Below are 22,675 nucleotides of genomic sequence, written 5' to 3' on the forward strand. Positions count from 1 at the left end.
GGCTGCCTGCCCCCTGCCCCCACCTGAGGGATTCGTGCCAGTGACAGGCCGGCCCACGGGGGCCCAGAGTGGTGCCCTCACGGGCAGCCAGGAAGAGCAGCCTCTTCCCTCCCCAGAAGCGCTAACGGGGAGCCAGCGAGTGGACAGGCCCCCAGGCACCGGCCAGGGCTCCAGGCTGGTTGGAGGCACGTCCTGCCGTTCTACTTTTCTACCCAGAGGGAGGGCACCATGAAGAGCCTCCGGGAGGTGGGGGGCCGCCTGCCGCAGATGGGGTCACACTGGGCGGGGCCTGGAAGGCCAGTCCCAGGAACGCCAGCTTTAGAAGCAGCCGGGCCGTTCCCACGGAGGCGCTGGCGCTGCCATCAGACCGCCGGGATGTCAGTGTCACTTCCTCCCGAGTGCTCTAGAGAAAACAAACCGGTTTAATCGTTTACACATGCTGCTCCGGGAAGCTGAAGGGGGTGCCCTCCCTGCGAAAGAGAAAATATTCAAACATTGCTGTTGCCATTGTCGCCCTAATTGCAGGGCTGTGTGGGCAGCTTCCCGGGCACCCTTCCCGGGGTATCAGTTTTCTGTAAGAATGAGGTATGCAGGGCCCCGTCCCAGGCTGGAGAACCTGGACTCCCCTCGCTGCCGGCCTTTGCCCATTTGGCCGAGTGAGCTTGGGAGAGGGCACTGCGTGTGTCTGCTTTTACGTTTTATATGAAATGAAGGCGCTCGAGGATGGGGGCGGGGTGGAATGTGAAGGAAAGGCAGTCTGGCTCTTGCAAAAGCCAAAACCAGGGAAATGCAGACCAGAGCTTCTGGTTCTGTGACCCTTCCTGGGCGAGGCGCTTTCTGGGATTCAGTTTCCTCCTCTATAAAATGGCGCATAATAACAGAACCCACCTACCAGGGTTGCCGGTGTGAACGGGTGCTTCGGCGTTGATGGTGGAGGGGCACAGAGGGTGGCGTGGAGTTTGAGGAAGTCGAAATACTCCCTGTCCTGGGGTGAAATGGCACTGTCTCTGTCCAGAGGACCTAGCACACCCGGTTCGGGGGCTCTGCCCCCTCGTTCCTTTGGCGCCCACACTCCTCGGGAGCACAGGTTGGCAACCGAAACCGAACTATCTCCGGCTCCTGTGCCTCTGCTGCCGGCCCCTGGAGGGCGCTGTGGGGTCACCGTAGGGCAAAGCTGGGTTCCCTGGTCCTGGCAGAACAAACCCGTCCCCGTCTCTCCAGCCTCCTCTTGAAAGACAAAGAAACAAATCCCACACTGCCAGCACGGGTCACAGCCTAAAACTATGCACCAGCCTTCCGCAACATGCACCAGCAGCCGTGAAATGTTCACAGGCTCTCACCCCGCAATTCCATCCCTGAGCCCCACTTCGAAAAATAATACAAAACGGGGGCTTGATCGGGTGGGGGGAGGCAGCAGGCGCAGAGATGTTTATCACGCATTTTATATGTGCGACGTAAAATGTCCGGGAAGACACAAACCAAAATGTAAATAGCTTAAATTTTAGGGTGGCCTACACTCTACTAGTCTCTATATTTTTTGTAATAACATTATTTTTTGAAAAGAAAAACAAAACAATCTTACCCAGAAAAGCAGACCAGTGTCCGTCTTTTGTGTCCCTCTCGGGGCCTGAGCGTGTCTCTGGAGACCTGCTGGGCAGGGCGGAGAAGCTTCGTGCCCTTCAGAAGTTCCCTTGAGTCACACACTGCAAGCGCTTGAGAACTTCTCACTTCTTAGTTCACGCCTCAGACGAGGTGGGACGGGATGGAGCTTGGGATATAAGGAGGTCAGAAACGTGCACCTTGAAATCAGAGTGGGACTCAGGGGAGAGGTGGTGTGGTAGGCTTGACGCAGCATGCCCCTGGGGTCCCCACCCCACCAGCCCCACCTTTGCGTAAGCCCTTTTGTGTGCGAGTGAAGCCTGTGACTTGCTTCTAACTGACAGATGGCAGAGGTGAAGGGACTTTTCAGACGTAGTTAAGGTCCCTAATCAGTTGGCTTTGACTTACTCAAAAGGAAGAGTACCCTGGTGGGCCTGACCTAACCAGGTGAGCCCTTTAAAAGTGGACCAGGTCTTCCGCGAAGAAATAGATTCAAAGCAGAGAGGCTGCCGTACTGACCTTGGAGAAGCAAACAGCTGTGCTGTGAGCCGCCTGTGCAGGGCCGGCCGCTAGGAGCTAAGGGCGTCAGCCCTGCAACCACAAGGAACCAGACTGCCGACGCTCGGAACGAGCTTGGAAGAGGACACTGAGTTCCAGGTGGGACTTGGCTGGGAGGACACCTTGACCGCAGCCGTGTGAGATCCAAGCAGAGGACCCAGCGGAGCCCTGCCCAGACTCCTGAGCCATGGAAACCGTAAGACCATAAGCACATGCCGTTTTAAGTTGCTAAGTTTGTGGCAACTTGTTACACAGCAAAACTAACACAGGTGGGGACGAAGCTCTCGCGTCCACCTGGAGCTCAGCCCTCGGGCCGAGGTACACCCGAGGACCCCCAGGCCTGCCGCGGAGCAGACTAGCTGGTGAGACCCCTGCTCCAACAATCTGCCCGGCCACAGTCACAGCCTGCTGTCTTATCTCCTTCCAGGCCAATCTGCACAGCCAGCAGGCTCACTGTCCCCAAACACGGCCCTGACCGCATCTCTCCCCTGCATAAAGCCTCCTGTGGCTCCTCAGGGCCCCCAGATAAGTTCAGTCTCCGCAGCCAGGTGTCTACAGCTCCACCATCCAGCGTTTGCCCCACCTCGTCCCCCACCCCAGAGTCCTCAGACAGCCCGGAAACTCATTGCCCTGGTCCCATTGTGCCCCCACCTGCTGCCCACTGTGACAACATCCCACCCAGCCCCTCTCTGCCAGTGAAGATCCATTCCAATGGGGGTTCCCATAGAGCGGCGACTTTTTTTTTTTTTTTTTTTTTGAGACAGAGTCTCACTCTGTTGCCCAGGCTAGAGTGAGTGCCATGGCATCAGCCTAGCTCACAGCAACCTCAAACTCCTGGGCTCAAGTGATCCTCCTGCCTCAGCCTCCCGAGTAGCTGGGACTACAGGCATGCACCACCATGCCCGGCTAATTTTTTCTATATATATTTTTAGCTGTCCATATAATTTCTTTCTATTTTTAGTAGAGGTGGGGTCTCGCTCTTGCTCAGGCTGGTCTCGAACTCCTGAGCTCAAATGATCCGCCCACCTCGGCCTCCCAGAGTGCTAGGATTACAGGCGTGAGCCACCGCGCCCGGCCGAGCGGCGACTTCTTAAAAAACGAAGTTAAATTCTAGATAGCAAATATAATAAAATATGTATATATAATTCAATGTTATAATTTTATATTTGGAAAGTGAAAGAAAACCCTATTATTTTCATAATTCAAACTTTAAAAAGCAAAGGTGCAGATAGCAAAAGGAGCAACCATTGTCACATGGGTGGCCTGATTGTCACATGGGTGGCCCCGAGGCAGAGTCTCCAGGGAGTGTCAAAATAGCATCAGCAGGTCCTCAGAGGTGAAGAAACATGGCCTGCCTCACAGGCGCTCCCTCGTTTGGAGAAAACACACACATGTGCACGCACACACACGTATATTAGATTATATATTTAATATGCACAGTAAAAAATCTGGAAGATCATAAACCACAATGTGACCAGTGATTTTTCTCGGGGAGGTGGGATTCTGGGTGGTCTCCATTTTTTATATATACACTCATAAACTTCTCTACTTGAGTACTAAAAATTGACAAAAATCTTTTAAAAATCCTATCCAAATTAGAACCATCTTTTTGGAGGACGTGCAACAGACATGACTTTTTGACCCAGTAATTTTACTTCTAGAAACGTACTGTAAAGAAATGGGCGTGCACAGAGACGGGTGTGCAAAGATGCCCATGAAATCGTGGCGTGTGCGGATGCGGCCTGGAAAACTAATTATCCAGCCACAGGGCTGACTAAGTAAGAGGTGAGGGTGCCAGGATGAGGGAGCGCCAGGGTGCGTTGCCGACCTTCGAGAGCCCTGGGAGGACGTGCAGACGTGTGAGTAAAGGAAAAATCCCAAGCAAGGATAGAAGAGCAAGCTGGAGGTGTTTCCCACGTCTGTGACGTGCCGATGTCTCCCCGGTGCCGAGAACCCCTCCCTGGGTGTTTGTGCTGTGGAATAAGAACGACTGTGAGTCTGTCTCTGTCCTGTGTGTAGATGCACACGCACACATTCTCCGCACACGTCCATTCCTTCACCTAACGGGCCAGGAGCCGGGCACAGCAGGGCGCTGCACCAACCCAAATCTCTGTCCCCCTTTGGCGCACGTCCTTGGGGGAGGGACAGACAAAGAAGGTGAAGAGACAGAAGACAGAGGGGTTCTGCCCACCGGGATCTCTCGCGGCCTTGCCGGCCTCATGGGAACTTGGCCTCCTTCCCAGTGGGACAGAAGCCACCGGAGGGCTTTGCACACAGAAGTGACAGGAGCCTCCACCCCTGGGTGGGGAGTGACACTGTGGGGGCCAGGGGGACGCAGGGTTCAGCTGGGCGCTACCGCAGTGACATGGGACCCTGCAGCGATGTGCACGGACACCAGTCCCAGGGCGCCGAAGCCTGACCCGGGCGGTCTCTGCGTGGTGGGAGCACTGGAGCTTTTGTTTTCTTCCGTGAGCCTTTCTGTAGTTTCTAAACCTTGGACGTTTACCATCACTTGTGCGTACGTATAATTAACAATTTTTTAAACCCCCATTCACCTTCAGGGTCCGATTCCAGCAAGGCCTCTCTCAGGAAGCCTGCCTGCCTCCGCACAGCCCCGGAGGATGGGGACTGCCCAGGGCCCAGCCCGCCTGGGATTAGAAGGGGTCGGTGCTTCCGCCCTGGCCAGCCTGGGCGCCCCTTCCCGATGGCCACAGCCTCCCGGAGACACACACAGAGGCCCAAGAATCCGCTCCACTCTGTGGGGACGGAGCTCTGCCTCCCGGGGCCCAGACTGCTGTCCCTGCTCCACAGACCCGCACCCAGAACTCTGAAATGCAGGCCCCTCTGACCACTGGCACCATTGCCCCCAAGCTGCTCACACACCAGGGGGGCTCCAGGGGGGCCATCGTGGGAGATTGGGGAGCCCTGGTGGGCAGGGCACGCCAGCCGTCCCGTCTTAGGCTTCCTCCTAAGAAGGCCTGAGTACGGGTTGGGAATGAAGGATTCCGTAACATGAGATCACATGGGCACACTTTGACAAGAGGTCCTCGGGTTGCACCCTGCTCCCTGCCCCTTGCGTCTGCGTGAACCCCAGCTCAGCTCTAGCCTCCCCTGCACACTCAGAGCTCAGGAGAGGAAGCCCCCAAACCCCAGGCCCCGACCAGGGGTGGCACCAACTTCCCAGGCGTGGGCCTCAGCACCAATCACTGCCCCCAGAGGCCAAAACGTCCTCACCTGCCTCCCCGGGCTGTGGCACTGGGGGCCCAGGCTGCTGCTCAGTAGCTCCTACCCCGCCAGACCGCAGGCGGCCAGAGCCCGACTTCCCGGCACCCCCACTCCAGGGTCAGGAGGAGGGGGCAGCTGCTGGGGTTGGTGCGTCAGGGTGGAGCTCGGGAGGGATGAGAGCTGCACACTAGGCGAGGTCAGGAAGAACCTCACCAGTGCCTGAGAAGGTCAACCTGCCGTCAGGGCTCAAGGTGGCTGCTGCCTCTGGTTGGTGGGCAGGTGCGCTCAGCTGCAAGGCGCCCTCCCTACCTCGCCGGCCTGTGGTGCTCTGTGGAGCCAGGAGGCCTCTCCCCACCCTTCCCATCCCGGAGAGTTAGGCAAGGGCCAGGCCATAGCCCACTGTGTCCACTGCCAGCTGTCCAACCCCTCCCTGCTGTCCCCACAGCTGCCTCAGAGGTCCCCTCAGGAAACAGAGGCAACCACACCAAGCCTGCCCCTGCCTGGCCCCCCAAAGTCCCTCACAAGAACCAAGGCCTCCAATGAGCCCCTCCATACCCACCCCTACACCTCCCCTCTACACCCCCTACACCTCGCCCCACACCTCCATTCCCCATACCCCCTCCATGCCCTCCAGCCCCCACAACTCCCCCATACCCGCTCTACCCCCACTCTCCCTCCTTCCCTCCGCTTCCAGCCTCAAGACCCCAGGGGCTGAGCTCTTCTCATCTTTGCCCCCTGATTTTCCCGGCTTGGACATTCCCCCCAAACCAGTCTGACTCACCCCCATCCCAGGCGGGTTCCTACCTTCCAGGCAGCACCCCCAGCAGGGGTTAGGGGCCCCCTTTGCACTCCCACTGCCCCACCTCCCCCAGCAGGGTGCTGAGCACCTGGGTTGTCACTGCCCTGGGGCCCTCCCCGGGCTGGGACTCACGGGGCGGCGGTGTCTGCACAGTGCAGGAGGCTGCACAGCGGGTGACCGGGGCAGGGAGCTCAGCGGCTCTGGCTCCGAGGGGGCCGCCTCCCTCCCCCAGTCCCAGGCTCAGGAGGTCGCCTGCACCCTGGCTCGTGGTCCTGCAGGTTCTGAGCAGGGATCTTTGCCCACAGAGCCCCTCTTTCTCCAGGAGGGAAAATATCCAAATGTACGCTGGGTCCGCCTCCCGGCTGGGGTTTCTCCTCCCTCTCTCTTACCGCACCCTTGCTCAGGGATGCTGGGCAAGTGACCTCGCCCCTCTGAGCTTTACCTTCCTCATCTGAGAAGCTGAAGGGCCTCCCTCCTAGGATTGCTTTAAGGATTCAGTGGGGAAAAAAGTAAGTTCTGTGTCCAACACAATGCTCAGCAAACAGCAGGTGCTCAATACTTGACTGTGCCCTTCCTGCTTGCAGCTGGGCAGCGGCAGCCCACGGACAGAGGTGCCACATCACCACCAGAGGGCAGTGCTCCCCACTGCCTGCTCCAGGCTCTGCTTTTTAGGGAGACCTGGGGTCCCTGAGTCCCCCAGGCCCCCACATGCAGGTCTCATCAGTCAGAGGGCACCCGGCCTCAGGTTGCTGGGAGGGAGCGTTTGGGGAAAGTGAGGCAGTAGGGCACAGTCACAGTGGTTCAGAACAGGGGGCTCTGGGAGCCTGGCAGTCCGAGCTTGGGGAGCCGGCGCTGCCCTGCAAGGTGGGCACCTCCTGGCCACGGTGTCCTCGTCTGCAAGCACGGAGCTGGGAAAGGCGGCCCGTGACTGGCGGGGTGGGGGAAGGCTCTGGGGAGTGGAGACCTGGCCAGGGCAGGACTCAGGCATCCCTTGCCAAATACCATCTCGCTCGCCCAGGGCAGGGAGCAGGAGGCTGCTGCTGGCTGTGTGACTTCACACCCAGTCGGGTGCATTTGTGTGTTTGCCAGAGACCGTGTCCTGCCAACGTGGCCCCAGACACACACCAGCAAAAATGCCCAGCATGCCAGAGCGCCAGGCCAGCCTGGCAGCTGTGACACCAGGAACGAGCAGCCCAAGAGGCCATGTGGGCCGACTGATCAGGCACTTCCATTTAATGACTAAAAATCACACGTGAGTCTAGGAGAGGCCACACACACTCTCCTCTCTCTCTCTCTCTCTCTCTCTCTCACACACACACACACACACACGAACACACACACACACACACGCACGGATTCCCCATAGGGGTGGACATTTGCAGCTTTCAAACCTCAGAGGTACTGAAGGAGCCAGAAAGTTCCTTTTAGTGATTGGTCATTCAAAGCTACCGTCCTCGACTGACAGCCCTTTGCAGTGACTAAAGTCCTGGAGGAGAAGGCCGACCCTACTGTGGACCCATCTGCTCCTGAGCCAGAGAGAAGGCTCCAGAAAAGGAATCCAGAGCAAAGGGCAGGGGAGGCGTCAAAGGGAACACAGGAGCACAATCCCGCCCTCATCGCACTCAACGCCACCGCGGGAGAAGCTTGGGCTGTTCCCGAGCCCACCTCCGAGGGAACCGGCAGTGGTGTCCAGGCGTGGCCATCGCAGGGACGCACGTGGGAGCCTTTGTCAAATGCAGATGGCTGGGCCGGAACCTCCAGGGTGGGCAGAGAGGTCCATGTTCTTAGCCTGGGTTCAGATGGTCCTTAGGTTTGGGACCCTGAATGGAGTCTCCCCTTTCTTTCCACCCTTACGGAGGGAGGGCAAGATGTTTTCAATGCTCTGTTATTTGAGTTGAAGGATTGTCGATCTTGACAACCTGTCTCTAAATGGGTCCAGTCAACCACTTCATGCAGGAATCCTAGGGGCTAAGAAACACACACACACACACACACGTGTGCACACGCATGCCCACACACAGGCCCACTGGGCCCAGGTGTCCACACACTCAGCAGGTTGCCAGGAAACCAGGACCCAGGGCCTATCACAATCTGGAAGGGACACCAAGTCCCCAGATACAGCTACAGTGGCTCTTGGCCCATGGTCTGGTGGCCAAGGTGGCGCCGGCTGCTGGTCACAGGTGGCGGGCTGCTTCCCAGAGGATCTGCAAGGCCATGGAGGCGCAGGGCAGCTGGGCCAGGGTGTAGGCCAGGGAGCGGATGGGCGCCCGCAGCTTCCCCAGGTAGGCCACCGTGTGCACCACACGGCCCAGGAGGACGATCAGGAAGTGCATCCAGGCGACAAAAGGGTCAGGACCCAGGAAGGAGTAGACGAAGCCCAGGAAGAGGAAGGGGTAGATGGTCTCCATGTCGTTCCGGTGGGCTCTGGGGAGACAAGGGGCTGCGGTCAGCCAGGCATTAGCTTGGGGCCATGGACTCTTCTGAGAATGTCATGGAAGCAGACACTCTGCCCTGGCAGGGCCCAGCCCACTGGGGATCGTTGCAGGGGTGCCAGACACTCCAGGACAGGAGAGGCCCCAGAGTCCAGAGGGACAGCAGCTCCAAGCTATGCTTGCAGGCAGTTGACAAAGCCAAGCCCCTAGTAATGAGCCAGGGGTCCCAAAGGGCTGCTGGTTTATGGTTTTCTCACCATGGCTCTAGGGCTTGCTGGGACTGGCCCTGCCCTACTCTCCCCATCTTCCCCTCTGGCCCTTGGACACCAAGCAGGAAAGTGGGGCTCGGAGGTGTGGAGCGCTTTGCAGAGCCAGTGAGTGGCGGAGCTGGGATTTGAACCAGGGCAGGGCTTCTCTGAGTCAGGCCTGTGGCTGCCTCTCCGGCATGCAGCTTCCGGGACCCCTCCCGAATAGGAGGGGCTGAAGCCTAAGAGTGTGCACTTGAAACCGACGCCTGGCTCCGTCTCACTCTGCCCTAAACATAAGCACCACCCGTCCTTTCAGGGACAATAATAACAAGATCAGCTTCCACCCGCTGGAGCCAAGTGCCAGCCTCTGGGACGCTCCCATTTCATACGTGTTTCCAGCCTCTTTTTTTGTTTAAAGTAATCAAATGTGTGTGTCTGTGTGGCGGGGGTGGGGAGGTGTTGTGTATAACCCTGCCATAAATAAATGACCAAGAAAGAAAGCTCACCCACTTCTCCTAGGAGTTGGTTCACATTTTCCATGACTCCTACTAATGGTCAGCTTTCTTTACAAAGGGAAGACTTTGTAAATTAGAGACCGAGCGAGCAACGAAAGCCATAGATGGCCACGTTGGAAGTTCAAATAAACAGGAATCCAGTGCCTGGGTCATGACCTCCCCCAAGGACAGGCCACTCGTGTGAGGCAAGGGGACCATGCTGGAATAGAAGCCCCTCTCCAGGCCTTCTGGCTAGAATGCATTTTCCCAACAATGGCCGGCAGCAGCCAGCCCCAGCCCAGCCCCCATGGGGTGACCTGCTGTGGAGTCCTCCTCTTCCCTCCCACTCGCAAGATGAGTCTTAGGCAAGGGCCATGGTGTACCAGCCCGACCCAGAGAAAGTAAGCAGGGCGGGGAGGGGCCCGGCGTGCTCAGGAACCCCACACTATAGGGGTTTCTGCCATGTGACTGAGGTGGGGGTGGTCAGCGGAGGAGGCATTTGTGCTGAAGCCTGAATGATGAGAAGCCAGCCGTGCAGAGGAAAACCTTTCCAGGGAGCAGGACTGGCACGTGCAAAGGCCCTGAGGTAGCAATAAGCATAGCATGTTCAAAGTGCAGAAAAGTGACCTTTGTGGCTAGAGTGTGGTGCACAAGAGAGAGTGAGGCAGAATAGGAGCGGGAGAGGGGACTTAAGAAGCAGGACTGGAATTCAATCTGAGCATACAAAAGCTCCCATTAACCCAGCAGGGCCTGGATCTTTCTCAGGCCAAACTCAGGGCACGGCACCTGGCATCTGTGTCCCATACCCTGACACCAGCGCGAGGCTTCCTTCTCCTTTTTCCCCACATCTTGACATTGCAAACCAGCCACAGGGAACGCAAGTCGGCAACAGGCCAGGTCTCAGCAGCTGTGGGGAAGACTGCAGGCAGGCCCTGGGGGATCCTAGGGTGCTGAGCACAGGGAAGAACAAGAGGGAGAAACCAAGGACGGGGCCACTCCAATGCCCCAGTCAGGTAAGTCCCTCACCTTACTTGGGAGGCATGACAGAGAAGGCAAGTGTTCCTCCAAAATCCCTCCATCCTGGGGAAATGGAGCTGTGGGAACCAATAGTCCCCATATGCAGATTAGAGGGACACCTTTGGAAACCACCCCCCCCCCATTTTTAAAACAAGGTCTCGCTCTGTCAGCCAGGCTGGAGTGCAGTGACGTCATCACAGCTCACTGCAGCCTCAAACTCCTGGGCTCAAGCGATCCTCCTGCCTCGGCCTCCCAAATAGCTGAGACTACAGGCGTGCACAACCGTGCCTAGCTAAGTTTTTATTTTTTTGTAGAGTCAGGGTCTCACTACGTTGCTCAGGCTGGTCTCAAACTCCTGGGCTCAAGCGATCATCCCACCTCAGCCTCCCAAAGTGCTGGGATTACAGGCACGAGCCACAGCGTCCAGCCAGAAAGCCCATTTTAGAGTAAGTTATGTCTCAAGATGTGGTCTGTCTACCACAGGTGACGCACAAGATGGTGCCACCTGGATGAGTATTTTGGTAAAATGTATTGAAAGTTCCAGGAGAAGCATAACAAACATGTGAAAGCCATTCATCCAGACATTTCTCCTGAAAGTATGTGTTTACATTTTAAGAGTGAGTCAACTTTTAGAGAGCTGTTAAGAGAATCACAGAACAGGCAGAACACAAACATGGCCAAAGCCCAGAGAGTGGGCAAAGGGTGGGGAGAGGTGGGCCTTGCACAAAACTGTATGGCAGGGACTGGGCCTCACCTCCCGCTGCAGCAACTGGGCAGCCACACAAGGTCACCAGCGTGGGAGGAGAGGTGGCCGGTAGCTAAAAGAGCCCAAAGCTCTGACTCGCAGCCCCCAGGGCTGGCCCAGCCCTCCCTCCCCCATCTGGTCAGTCTCAAACCACAGTGGGGCCCCCACGAAGCCACAGGGAGGCCCCCACGAGGCCACAGTGGAGCCAGGGACAGAGAGAAATGGGGAAATCAAGGAATGATGCAAGAAAACTCGCCTCCCCCCTCCCCACCTCCGGGATCCGAATTGGGAGATGTGGAGCGAGTCACGTACCAGGGAGATGCTTGGGCAAAATGTGTCACTCCAGTAATAACCACTTTTTTAAGGTAAAACTCACCCAAAGCAAATTCCTGCTAGACTGAACTTGCGCGGCCTCCTGGGGCATCAGGCCTGCCCCTCGCCCTCAACAGACATTATGACTCCATCTGCATTTCACTGCAGCCGGTGACAGGTGGCAACAGGTGCCCCCAGGCATGGGGCAGGGCCAGCCGCTGGCCGCTCCTCTTCCCGCCCCCAGCCCCACTGGCTCCCAGCCCCGCTGGCGGGTTCCTTGAATTCAGGATCGATACCACGCAGCGGCTGCTTACTTGTAAAGGCAAGTACACGACAGGGTAAAACCGCAAAGTCGCCTCCGTGCGGAGCAGACCCCTCGGGAACCCCGGATAGAGTTGGCAGCTGGACGGTGCTTAGAACACTCCCAACACTGAGTAGGTGCATCTTAAGTTAGCTGCCATCATCTTCATCATTGTCACCACCACCGTCACCAGCCCTGGCCTGGGCACGTTGTTAAAGCTAATTTCACCCTCTTGGCTTTGCCAGATGCCCGACCACCCTCAGATGCCGACCACCCTCAGATGCCGACCACCCTCAGATGCCCGGGCAGGTTAATAAACAGCACTTCACGGTGCGGGGGGGAGGGGGAGCTCCAGTTCGGCCCTGGTGCCAATTAGTGCCACGGCCTCAGGCCAGTCTCTCTCCCTGTCTGGGCCTCTGTTCACTGTCTGCAAAACGAACATGTTGGGTGATGTCTAAGGGACTTCTGGGGCTGACATTTTGGGACCCGATTTCCTGACAAACCAGTTCACTCAGCTTAAGTCTACACACTCCAAATAGTCAGAAATGCAAAAGCTCGGGGCAAGTGTTTGCCTTCCTTCTTCCGGACCACACGGAGAGCCCCTCCCCGCAGGTGCAGACACACATCACCAGGAAATTCGGATCGGGATCGTGAAAAGGTGGCTGGGTTCATCCTTCAGACCTGGGCCCCGCTTCCCCCCGGGCTGGGCTCACGTTTTGTGCCTGTGCTAACCTGCTAACCCGCCAGGCAGATCGTACTCCAAGAACCAAGCGCTTTTCTACCTGACAGAGGGCAACTCCGATCGCGCTATAAACCCTGGTCTAATCTTTAACCAACTTTGCTTCCGGGGTCTCCCGCTCAGGTTCCGGCCAGTTCTCGGGCAGCGGACGGCAGGCTGTACAATCCCTTCGCTGCGCCCCCTCAAGTCTCCACGGTGTCCTATGAAATCAGGTGGTGGAGGAGGGGCCTCAGGGACCCAGGCCCCCCCCAGGTCCGGCACAGCCCGGTATACAATAGGTTCCCAATGAATCCGCACCGATGGATAGAAACGTTAGTAGGTAAGAGCAGCTCAGCCAGGCTGAGTTGAATTTCAACCCCGTAAGCACCAGAACCACAGATGACGGGTCATTCTGTTGAGAAGAAAAAATTTGATTGGGTGGGTGGAAAGGTCTCTCCCTGGCCTGGTCACAGCGAGCAAAAATAAACCCAGTGTTTGTGAGCCCGTGTGGCTACCCCTGTGCCACATGAAAGCTCTGCTACATCAAACATGTTCTCCGGTGGGTGGCTGCCGAGAGCTGGCGGTCCCTCGGCCTCGGTGGCTCACACGTCCTTCCCCGCTGCCCAGAAGAGCCGAGACGACCAGGGACAAGGGTCACCATCACGGGGCACGGGTGGGGAAGGCTGCTGTTCACGGAAGCACAGCTGCGCTTAGCGCAGTGTCTTGCACACAGTAGGCGCTCGTCAGAGTGGGTAGATGGGTGCGAGAGGGTAGGATGGCAGGAAATTTCACTTCCTACGTTACACATCTCTGTAGTTTTTTTAAAACCACAAGTGTGTTTATTATTGTCAATGGCCAAGAAAAACATAAGAAAAAAACCCCACAGACTTTCTTTCAATAAAAGAATTTCTATTATTTAAATAACAGCGTCCCACCCATTTCTGGCTGTGACGCATAGAAGTGTGTTGACGGTTTGTCTCCTGTCTCACCCTGTCCAGCTCCCCCCTCCCCCCCATCCCTGTCCTCAGACGACCCCCAACCCCGGGGGCGTCCCCTCCTCGCCCTCCAGCCTGCTGGTGGAAAATGGCAGAGCATAAACGGCCAAAAATCCAACATCGACACCGGTGACGTGAAATTAACATTCAGTCTCTGATGGAATTTTATGCAGCCGTTTTTTAGGAACCATTTTTAAGAAATATTTACTGACATGAAAAGTGCTCATAAAATAATGTTAACGAAAAAAATCAGCACTCCAAGTTGGGTCTACCTAATGCAGGCCTAATTTTATGAAAAAACATTTAGACGCAGAAGAAAAAGAGGAGAGAGGTGAAAATGGGAACGGTGATTAGAATGGTGAGTGGTTTTCCTTCTTGCCTGTGTATTTACAGTATTACCCGGATTGTCTGCAATGAGTAGTTCTGATCTTTACAGTAAGAAAAATTGATTTTAATTGGCCGGGGAGGGATGTTAAGCATGTGAAAAGATGTTTAACTTCACAGAATGAAAGAAATGCAAAGTAAAACCAAAACGTGATGTGAATTTTCACGTGTCACGTTGGCAGGGGTCCACCCAGGAGTATGGCAGTAGCCTGAGCTGTCCGGGGCAGGCACGGACAGCCCACGTGGCAGCGGGGGAAGAGACGTGCACATGTGGCCACGTGTCCCACCCCGCGGCTGCGTCCTGTAGCCTTGCTCACACGGACACACAAGGGCGGATGAGGGGTGTTGATGCGCGCCGCTCGCAACAGAGAAAGACCGAGAACAGGGCCCACGAGAGGGGAATCGGTTAGGTAAGGTGTGGCCACCCACGCAGCAAGGTAGCGGCCTGCGTGCTGCGGCACCAACACGCGAACAAGGCTCCTCCGCGCTGAAACAAGCCCTGTCGTCGCGCGAAAACAGCCCAGTACAGGCCGGTGGGTATAAAGGGTGATTCTTGAGGGGCAAAAAGGGAAAGCACTGCATGTGTGTTTGCAGGTACGGAAGATCTCTCCGGAAAGAAGCACAGGACACTGGTCACAGCATCTGGCCCTGGAGAGGAGACCCAGGTCACACCTGGAGGGAGATTGAATTTTTATGGAATATCCTTTTCTAACTTTGTAATTCTGAGTCGTGACCTTGTATTACTTTTCCAAAATTAATTAGAAATTAAATCCATGAATAAAACGGTCTAAGGGGATGAGGAACATGGCAAACCTCAGCTCCTGGGAGTCCTCCAAGCGCTCAGTGAGCAGAAGGTCTGAGGGAACAGGCCACGGCCAGCTCTGTGGCCGGCGGCCCGGCAGCGCTCACCTGCAGCAGCGCTCCACGTCCGGGTCGGTCCGGCAGAACTGCAGGCCTCCGTGTCTCACGGCATCCTCCGGGTTGGCAAAAGCCTGCAATACATCCGCTGAGAATTACTGCTCAGGAGACGGTGGCCCGGTTGCCTCGTCCATGGACAGAGCTCACAGGGCAGTGGTGTTGTCATGGCCACGGCCACTGAACTAGCACCCATGAGCTCCTTCTCTGTGCCAGGGACCTCACTGCGAGAAAGGCTCTCTGTCCCTGCCCTTGTGAAGCTCACAGTCTGATGGGGGAATTGCCCGGGCACCAGGGAAGATCAGGTGGTGTCACTTGGTAAGAAAGAAGACAGGGTTGGCCTTGAGAATGTTCATGGGAGACACGACTGAGTCTGGGGTCAAAGGAGGCTTCTCTGAGGCAGTGACATTAAAGCTGAGGTTTGAAGGATGCGTTGACCTTCACCAGAGGAAGGGAGGGCTGGGCACCAGCATTCCAGGCAGATGGAGCACGAGCAAAGGCCCTGGGGCCTGAAGCTGGATATGTTTGAAGACCAGAAAACCAGCATGGCTAGAGCATAGAGAGCAAGGGAGGGGGCCCAAGATGAAGTTGTTGGGGGGCAGGGAGGTCCTGGAGGCACCTTAAGAATTTGAACTGGGCATGGTGGCACACACCTATAGTCCCAGCTACTCAGGAGGGTGAAGGAGGGAGATCACTTGAGCCCAGGATTTTGAGACCAGTTTGGGCAACACAGTGAGACCCTATCTCTAAAAAAATATTTTTGGCCGGGCGCGGTGGCTCACGCCTGTAATCCTAGCACTCTGGGAGGCCGAGGCGGGTGGATCGCTCGAGGTCAGGAGTTCGAGACCAGCCTGAGCAAGAGTGAGACCCCGTCTCTACTAAAAATAGAAAGAAATTATATGGACAACTAAAATATATATATACAAAAAATTAGCCGGGCATGGTGGTGCATGCCTGTAGTCCCAGCTACTCGGGAGGCTGAGACAGGAGGATCGCTTGACCCCAGGAGTTTGAGGTTGCTGTGAGCTAGGCTGATGCCACGGCACTCACTCTAGCCCGGGCAACAGAGTGAGACTCTGTCTCAAAAAAAAAAAAAAAAAAAAAAAAAAAAAAAATTTTTAACTAAAAATGAACAAATTTTTTAAGTAAAAAAAGAACAAAAATAATTATCCAGGAGTGGTGGGGTGCACCTGTGGTCCCAGCTACTCGGGAGGCTAAGGCGGGAGGATCACTTGAGCCCAGGAGTTCGAGGCTGCAGTGAGCTGTGACGGCAACACTGGATTCCAGCCTGGACGACACAGCGACTCCCCATCTCTTAAAAAAAAATTTGGACTTTGTGTTAGAAGCAAAGAAAGGCTCTTGAGAGCTCCAGGCTGGAAACCCAGCTCTGTTCTGACTGCAGGTTCCTGAACTTCCTGTGCCTCAACTTCCTCGTCTGTAACTCGGGATATAACGCAGCTCACGGACCATGCAAAGAGTGAGGGAGAGCCCTGGAGGAGACTTTGTCACAACACCCAGCATGAGGAGGACACTCAGTGAATTGTCACTTTCTCTCATCGGAAAGCAAAGACATAAGGTCGAGCTCGGGTCACCGAAGGCCTACACCCATGTCTCTCGCCCCTCCGTCCCCTGCGGGCATCCAGGCAAAGGTGACCAGCCCACGGCGGAATCTGAATATCAGCAGCAGATTTTCCAAATGGCTCGTCCAACGCAAGCCCTGTGCGTCTGACTCACGACTATCCCCTCCGGCTGGTTTGTCCCGCCTGGTGGGCCTGCCCCACCCTGCCCTGCCTCAGAGGTGAACACAGCCTGTGCCTGGTGCCAGTCATGGGTGGGATTGGAACCCCTGCACCAGAATTCCTCTCCACTGCCTGTAAGTCAGCGAATCACCGACTCTGACGGCCCTGCAGCACGTCCCTGAATCCGTGACACCTTTCAAAGGGCCTCAGCATTCAGCCAGCACCCGCTTTGAGGTACACGGTCCCCGCATTGCTCACGCCTGCAGACAGAACTCAAATACACAAGTCAGCCTGCAGGAGCCCGCTGCAGCGGGACCAGGAGGCCCCTGGCGTCAGAGGCTGAGGTGCCACCTCCAGCTGGGGCGAGGGCCCAGGCCTGACGCACTCCCGGGAAGTGAGCGATGGCCGCTGCTGTTCCTGTTCATTTCAGCTACTGTAAGTCACGAGGACTGATTTGGCGGAGCGTTTGCTCTGTGCCGGGTGTTGGATTCTCCTGGCCCTGCTGTCGCCATCCCCAGTTCACAGCGGACACCGAGCACCCAGACTTGCCAGGTCCCAAGGCCGGCGGGTGGAGGAGCCATGGCCTGTGCCTGTCACCTCCACACTGCGTGCTCTCCCAGGTCCTTCCTGGGTGGCACCATGTGCCCAAAGCAGAGATGAGAGGGAGCCACGTGGTCGCAAGGAGCACCTCAGGGCAGCCCGGGGACGGAAAGTCTCCTGCCAGTTCCAGGCTGATCAGGCAGAAAGGCACTCGGGGAGCCTGCCCCCTTCCCTGGACCCCCTTCACCTGGTGTTAAAAGGGAGTCACTGCCCCTGCCGTTAGGAACCCCAGGCCCCCAGGCAGCACGTGGGCTCTGGAGCCGGACACCTGAACGCAAACCCGGCTGGCGACCTTCACAAGTGATGCCGCCTCTCTGAGCCCAGGCTCCTCACCTAGAAAACCAGGTGCATGTGGCTCCTCCTCCTCCTCCCCCGGGCCTGCGGTGAGGACTGAGTGCTCAGCTCCGGGCCACACACGGGAAGCAGTCAGGAGTGGATGCAGCTGTCCTGGTTAGCCCCCGTTCCCACATCCCGGGGCCAGCTGAGGTGGGGAGAAGTCAGAAGCAATCAGTATGCTGTGGCCTCTGGGCACAGTCCTGTCACCTGGGCAGCTGCCCTGCCTTTAATCCTGCCTGTACCTGCACCAGGGCCTGAGCCTCGTTCGTGGGCAGGGTCCTCGCTCCCTAGGGTCCACCCACACACGATGCCAGAGCCAGCCTTGCCTGGCCTGCGAACGGGACAAAAGGGAAGAAATGATTCCTCTGTTCAGATACCTGGGAAGATGACCAGCAGGTGACCCTGGACCTTTCTGCATTCTGGCAGGACGGCTGTGAGCTTGGCCCGAAACTTTGTGGACCTGCAGGGCTGTCCGGGGCAGCAGAGCCGTCCAGTGCAGCAGAGCCCGCTGGAACGGGTCATCCCGCCCGCTCGCTCACCCTGGCCCAGATCTCGGCCTCTTTATTGTTGTTTGGTTCAGGGACTCTCGGTGGGGGAAATTCCTCCCTGAACAGCCTGCTGGGGCCTGGCTGAGACCTGGCCTCTGGGGGCTGCAGTGGATTCCCAGGCGACACTGGCCAGGGAGTGGGAATTTCCACTCAAATGTTTCTCGAGCTCCTGTTTCACCGGTTCCCACTCCACCCAAGCCTCGGCTCTCCCATGCCGGGAAGCCACCAGGTCAGACGGAGGCTGTGTGCTGTCACGCTCCCACGCTCCACCCTCCAGGACCTGCTCCTCCGAGAGACCCGGAGCCAAGAGCCCAGCCTGGTGGCACAGCAAGTGAGTAAATGCTCTTAAACCAGAAGACAAGAGAGTGCGAGCCCTGCCGAGACCTGGGGCCAGCGGGGAGCCACTCAGAAGGGCTGGGAGAGGTGCCCGGCTCCAGCCCTGCGCACACCTTGGACACGCTTCCCGATCCCTGGACTTTCCAGGCAGGGCAGTGAGAGAAGCGAGCACACTGGGGCTGGGGGGCCCCTGGGCGGCACGTACCTTCTTCCGTAGCCTCACTTGGCCCGTGATGACGGCCACCACGTACATCTTGATGACCAGCAACGTGCTGCAGAGCAGGAAGGCCGGAAGCACCTGGCCGTCCATCGCCAGGCGGTGAGGAGGCATCTCTGGCTCAGCTGTGGCCCAGCTGTGGGTGTGATCAGCAGAGCGGCGCCTGCAGGAGAGCAGGGAGGAGGCGGGGAGAGCCTGGGGAGGCCCGTCCTTCCGCAGTCAGTGCCCGCCCACTCCCCCGCCCCGTCGCCGCGCGGGCCCCTTCTGCTGGGAAGAGGGAGAAGAGCAACTTCTGCCCCCATGCTGTGAGAAGCAGACAGCCGGAGCTGTCCCCGCCCCACCCTGGGCTCTGGACCACCCCTCCCTGGCAAACCCTCCAACACTGTCAAATCCGCTTCCTCATCTATGGTATGAAACCGTGCTGCGGGACCCTCCTCCTGGGGGTGCTGGGCACCTCTGCACGCAATGGTGTCACTGATGCGTGCCCACCTCTGGGGACTCAGGACAGCAGGGGCTGAGAACCGAGCCATCTGCCCCATATTTAGTCAGCCCGGACACAGGAGCCACAGCCACACCCGCACCGATGTGACGTCGCTGTCTGTGGTGGGCTGAATAAGGCCCCACCCCAAAGATGTCCACGTTCCAGTCCCTAGAACCTGCAAATACCTGACTTGAGGTGGCAAAAGGGACGTTGCAGATGGCATCTAATATGGCCCTTGAGATGGGAGATTGTTCTAGGTTCCCTGGCTGAGCCCAGTTAGTGGCAGCAGCCCCCCCGAGAGGCAGGCAGTAGGTCAGGGGAAACAGAAACGGAGCGGCTTTAGGAGAGGAGATGTCAGGACAGGGCAGAGGTCGGCGAGGAGAGAAGATGCGCGGCTGGCTTTGAGGACGAGGGCGATTCACGGGCAGCTCTAGAAGGTGGAAAAAGTGAGGAAACAAAGTCTCACCGAGAGTCCCCGGGAGGGACGCGGCCCTGCCGGCCCTGTGACGGTGGCCGGTGAGACCCACTTCTCGCTCCCACCCTCCAGAACTGTAAGATAATAACTTTGTGTCATTTTAAGCCACTACTTTGCGGTAAGTTGCCACAGCGGTGATAGGAAACCAACACACTCTCTTCCTCAGCCTCACTCTACTTTGCTCAGGGACCTTCCAGACAGGTGGTTTGGTCGTTCACCGCAAGACCTTCCCGGAAGACCCCTCCACTCTTCAACAGAGAGCACGGACAGCTGCCGCCCTAAGAGCCTCTGAACCTCTGAATCTCTCACCTCAAAATCCTCCCCGTGCTGTGTCCTGCCCCCTCCCGGGATTCGGGGCAGGACCTTGGCCAAGGCAGGTTCTTGCTTGTTTCGTTCTGCCACCACTTTGGCTTTGCGGGGAGGGGCCCCGGGGCAGTGGGGAGGAGGGAAAAATCAGCGTCCCGTCCCCGTGCCTGCCTGCTCCCCTCTGGGGCCTGACCAGGTGCTTAGGGACAACACCTGGCCAGGGGCAGCGGTGTCGGAGATCAAAGGCAGGGCTGGCCTGGAACCCCAAAGCCAGCCCTGCGCTGTGGCCTTGGGCAAGCCGTTTCCCTCTCTGAACCTGTCTCGGCTGTAAAACGCAGCTGTCGGTCACTCCCTGCGGCAGTCCAGTCGTGGACACTAAAAGGAGTCTTGGCTACAAGTCACAATTACCAAGCACCTGGCCTGCAGCAGTCCCCTGAGCCTCAGTTTCCTCCTCCTCAAAACGGGCGTAATGATCCTACCTCGTCAGGAGGGACACGCTTGGAAAACCCTGCCCTGCTGCTAGGGGCAGCGGGCGGGTGGCTTCTCGCCCATTTGCCACGCGCCGAGCGTTCCTTCGTCAGGACAAAATATGTGCTTGATAAACAGACTCCATGTTTCTAGGGCATGGGGGACTGCCAGGCTGAGTCGTCCCAGCCCCACAAGATAAGTGATAGGTCGCCAGACTGTCAGGGACAGGACGTGGAAAGTATGAGACGTCTGAAACCTGTTTTATCTCTGGCCGTGTGTTAAGGACCTGTGCAAGCTTGCCCCGTGCTGGCCTTTCCGTGAGAGAATAGGACGCCCCCAGCTCAGGGGAACCCCTAGAGGTAGCCGCCTTCCGTGTCAAAAAGCTCAGTTGTGAGGATGGGGTCTGGTGGCTGTACCACCCCCAGAATCGTGGACCAGACACAGCCTGGGAGGGTCCCCGGTTGTCTTGGTGATGGGGTGCTGTGCCCTGCTTGGTCTTCTGAAACCACACGAGGGAACCCTGTCCAGCGGAGCCCGGGCGAGGGGCGCGCAATTGCCTGCCGTTACCCTGCGCTGAAAATAAAAGAGACTTTGTAGAGGAACTCTTATGACTGACGTACGTGACTTCGAGGTAGGAATCTTTTCCTCATCGTCTGCTGAAATGAACCAGTTAAGCCAGAGCCTGGCAAGGAGGACAAAAGCTTCTCTGATCTTTGGCCAAGAATTTCCCCAAAGCTGCCCTCAGTCCACGGGAGCCACTGCTGTGGTTTGGGGGGGTGAGTGTTGCTCCTCTCTGAGCTTCAGTTTCATTTTTTTGTTTTGTTTTGTTTGTTTTGTTTTTTCTATGTTAGTCTTTTTTTTGTTTTTCAGACACACTCTGTTGCCCAGGCTGGAGTGCAGTGGCCCGATCACAGCTCATTGGAGCCTTGAACTCTCGGGCTCAAGCGATCCTCCCACTTCAGCCTTCCAAGTAGCTGGAACTACAGGCGTGCGCTACCATGGCTAATTTTTGTATTTTCTTTGTAGAGATGGGGTCTTGCTATGTTGCCCAGGCTGGTCTCAAACTCCTGGGCTCAAGTGATCCTCCTGCCTCAGCCTCCCAAAGTGCTAGGATTACAGGCATGCGCCACCTCGCCCAGCCTAGTTCAGTTTCCTTGCCTGTGAGATGGGACTGGTGCCCCCTGCCTTGTGGGGGGGGACTGGGGATGTGGTGTGCACAGCGAGCGGGAATGGGAGCCCCTGGGAACTGCAGCAGTGTGCACACAAAAATGAGGGCACGAGAAGCCCCTAAAAATATTTTCTATCTTGACCTGAGTGGTGGTTACACATTGTGGGTACATGTGGCAAAAGTCACTGAGATGAATCTTCAAACTTTGTTACTTTTCCATATTTTTTTACACCATGAAAGTCCTCCCTATCGCAATTCTACAGCCCTGAGCAGAGGAGCTGCCATGTCCAAAGCTGCCACGGGGCTTATTCCAGCCCTTCCTTGGCATTTCCTGAGGATGGGAACCCAGGTCCTCACGCGGCCAATTGTCTGCAACATCAGAAGAGGCTTCGAGAGGAGGAAGTGGCCCCACCTCGGCTGGTTCCTGACCTCTGGGAATGTTGCTGGGCTTTCTGTAGCCAGTGATGGGGAAATAATGTGACGGGATTAAAGAGAATAACAAAGGACCAGCTGAAGTGACCTCTGAAGTCAGACTTGCACAGCGTCATCACTGTGGCATCAGCCCTCGTTAAGAAGCAGCGTCTGCAAAAGCAGGCGCGGTGCTGTGCAGACAGCTCAGCGGGCACTTTCCGATGGCTCCGCAGCCCTCCTGGGACACAGGCACACCAGGTGGGAGCGATTCTCCTTGTCTGCCAGTCACCTCTCCCTCCCAGCTTCCGGGAAACCAGAGCCTTTTTCCAGGACCTTGCCCTGGTGACTGTAATCCCGGGGGGACTGCCCATGGGAGCAGCCCATCCTGTTGGTGTGCGGCAGCCACGTGACCCAGGCCAGCCAGTCGGAGTCCCTGGCATCTTCCCTGGGAGGGCAGGACACTAATAGAGAGACCCCTCTTGGCTCTGGGATCCAGCCAGGACAGTGCTGGCCTGAGGCTGTGTGCAGCCGGCCCCTCCCCGTGCGAAGGGAGCCTGAAGCCGGGGGGAGAGGATGAGGCCCCCACCTCTGACTCACACGGGCCTAGAAATCCAGTTTTCTTTTTTGCTTAAAAAAAAAAAAAAAAAAATCAGTCAAATCACATCCTTCCTTTTCTCCAAACCCTGCAGTGGCTCCCATCTCACTCACAGTAAAAGCCAAGGACAATGGCCATGCCCTATCCCCCAGGTTTCCTCCAGGCTGACGTCTCAGCTCCTTCAAATCTTTGCTCAAATCTCACCTTCTCCGGAGGCTCACCCTGGCCCCCGTGTCAGTTCTGCAGTCTGCCC

General features: G+C 57.1%; 1 protein-coding gene across 1 annotated transcript; it reads right to left on the reverse strand.

Moving 5' to 3' along the window:
* Positions 1–7,406: 7,406 nt before the first annotated feature.
* On the reverse strand, positions 7,407–18,664 carry PTGES (prostaglandin E synthase). The gene is made up of 3 exons (XM_069474758.1): positions 18,507–18,664; positions 14,737–14,819; positions 7,407–8,605 (listed from the first exon to the last, which is right to left on the reverse strand). The coding sequence occupies exons 1-3, from the start codon at positions 18,630–18,632 to the stop codon at positions 8,356–8,358; spliced, it is 459 nt and encodes a 152-aa protein (XP_069330859.1). The 5' UTR covers positions 18,633–18,664; the 3' UTR covers positions 7,407–8,355.
* Positions 18,665–22,675: the final 4,011 nt, after the last annotated feature.

Source organism: Eulemur rufifrons, chromosome 7 (genome assembly GCF_041146395.1).
Source record: "Eulemur rufifrons isolate Redbay chromosome 7, OSU_ERuf_1, whole genome shotgun sequence".
In the NCBI taxonomy this organism is placed as follows: Eukaryota; Metazoa; Chordata; class Mammalia; order Primates; family Lemuridae; genus Eulemur; species Eulemur rufifrons.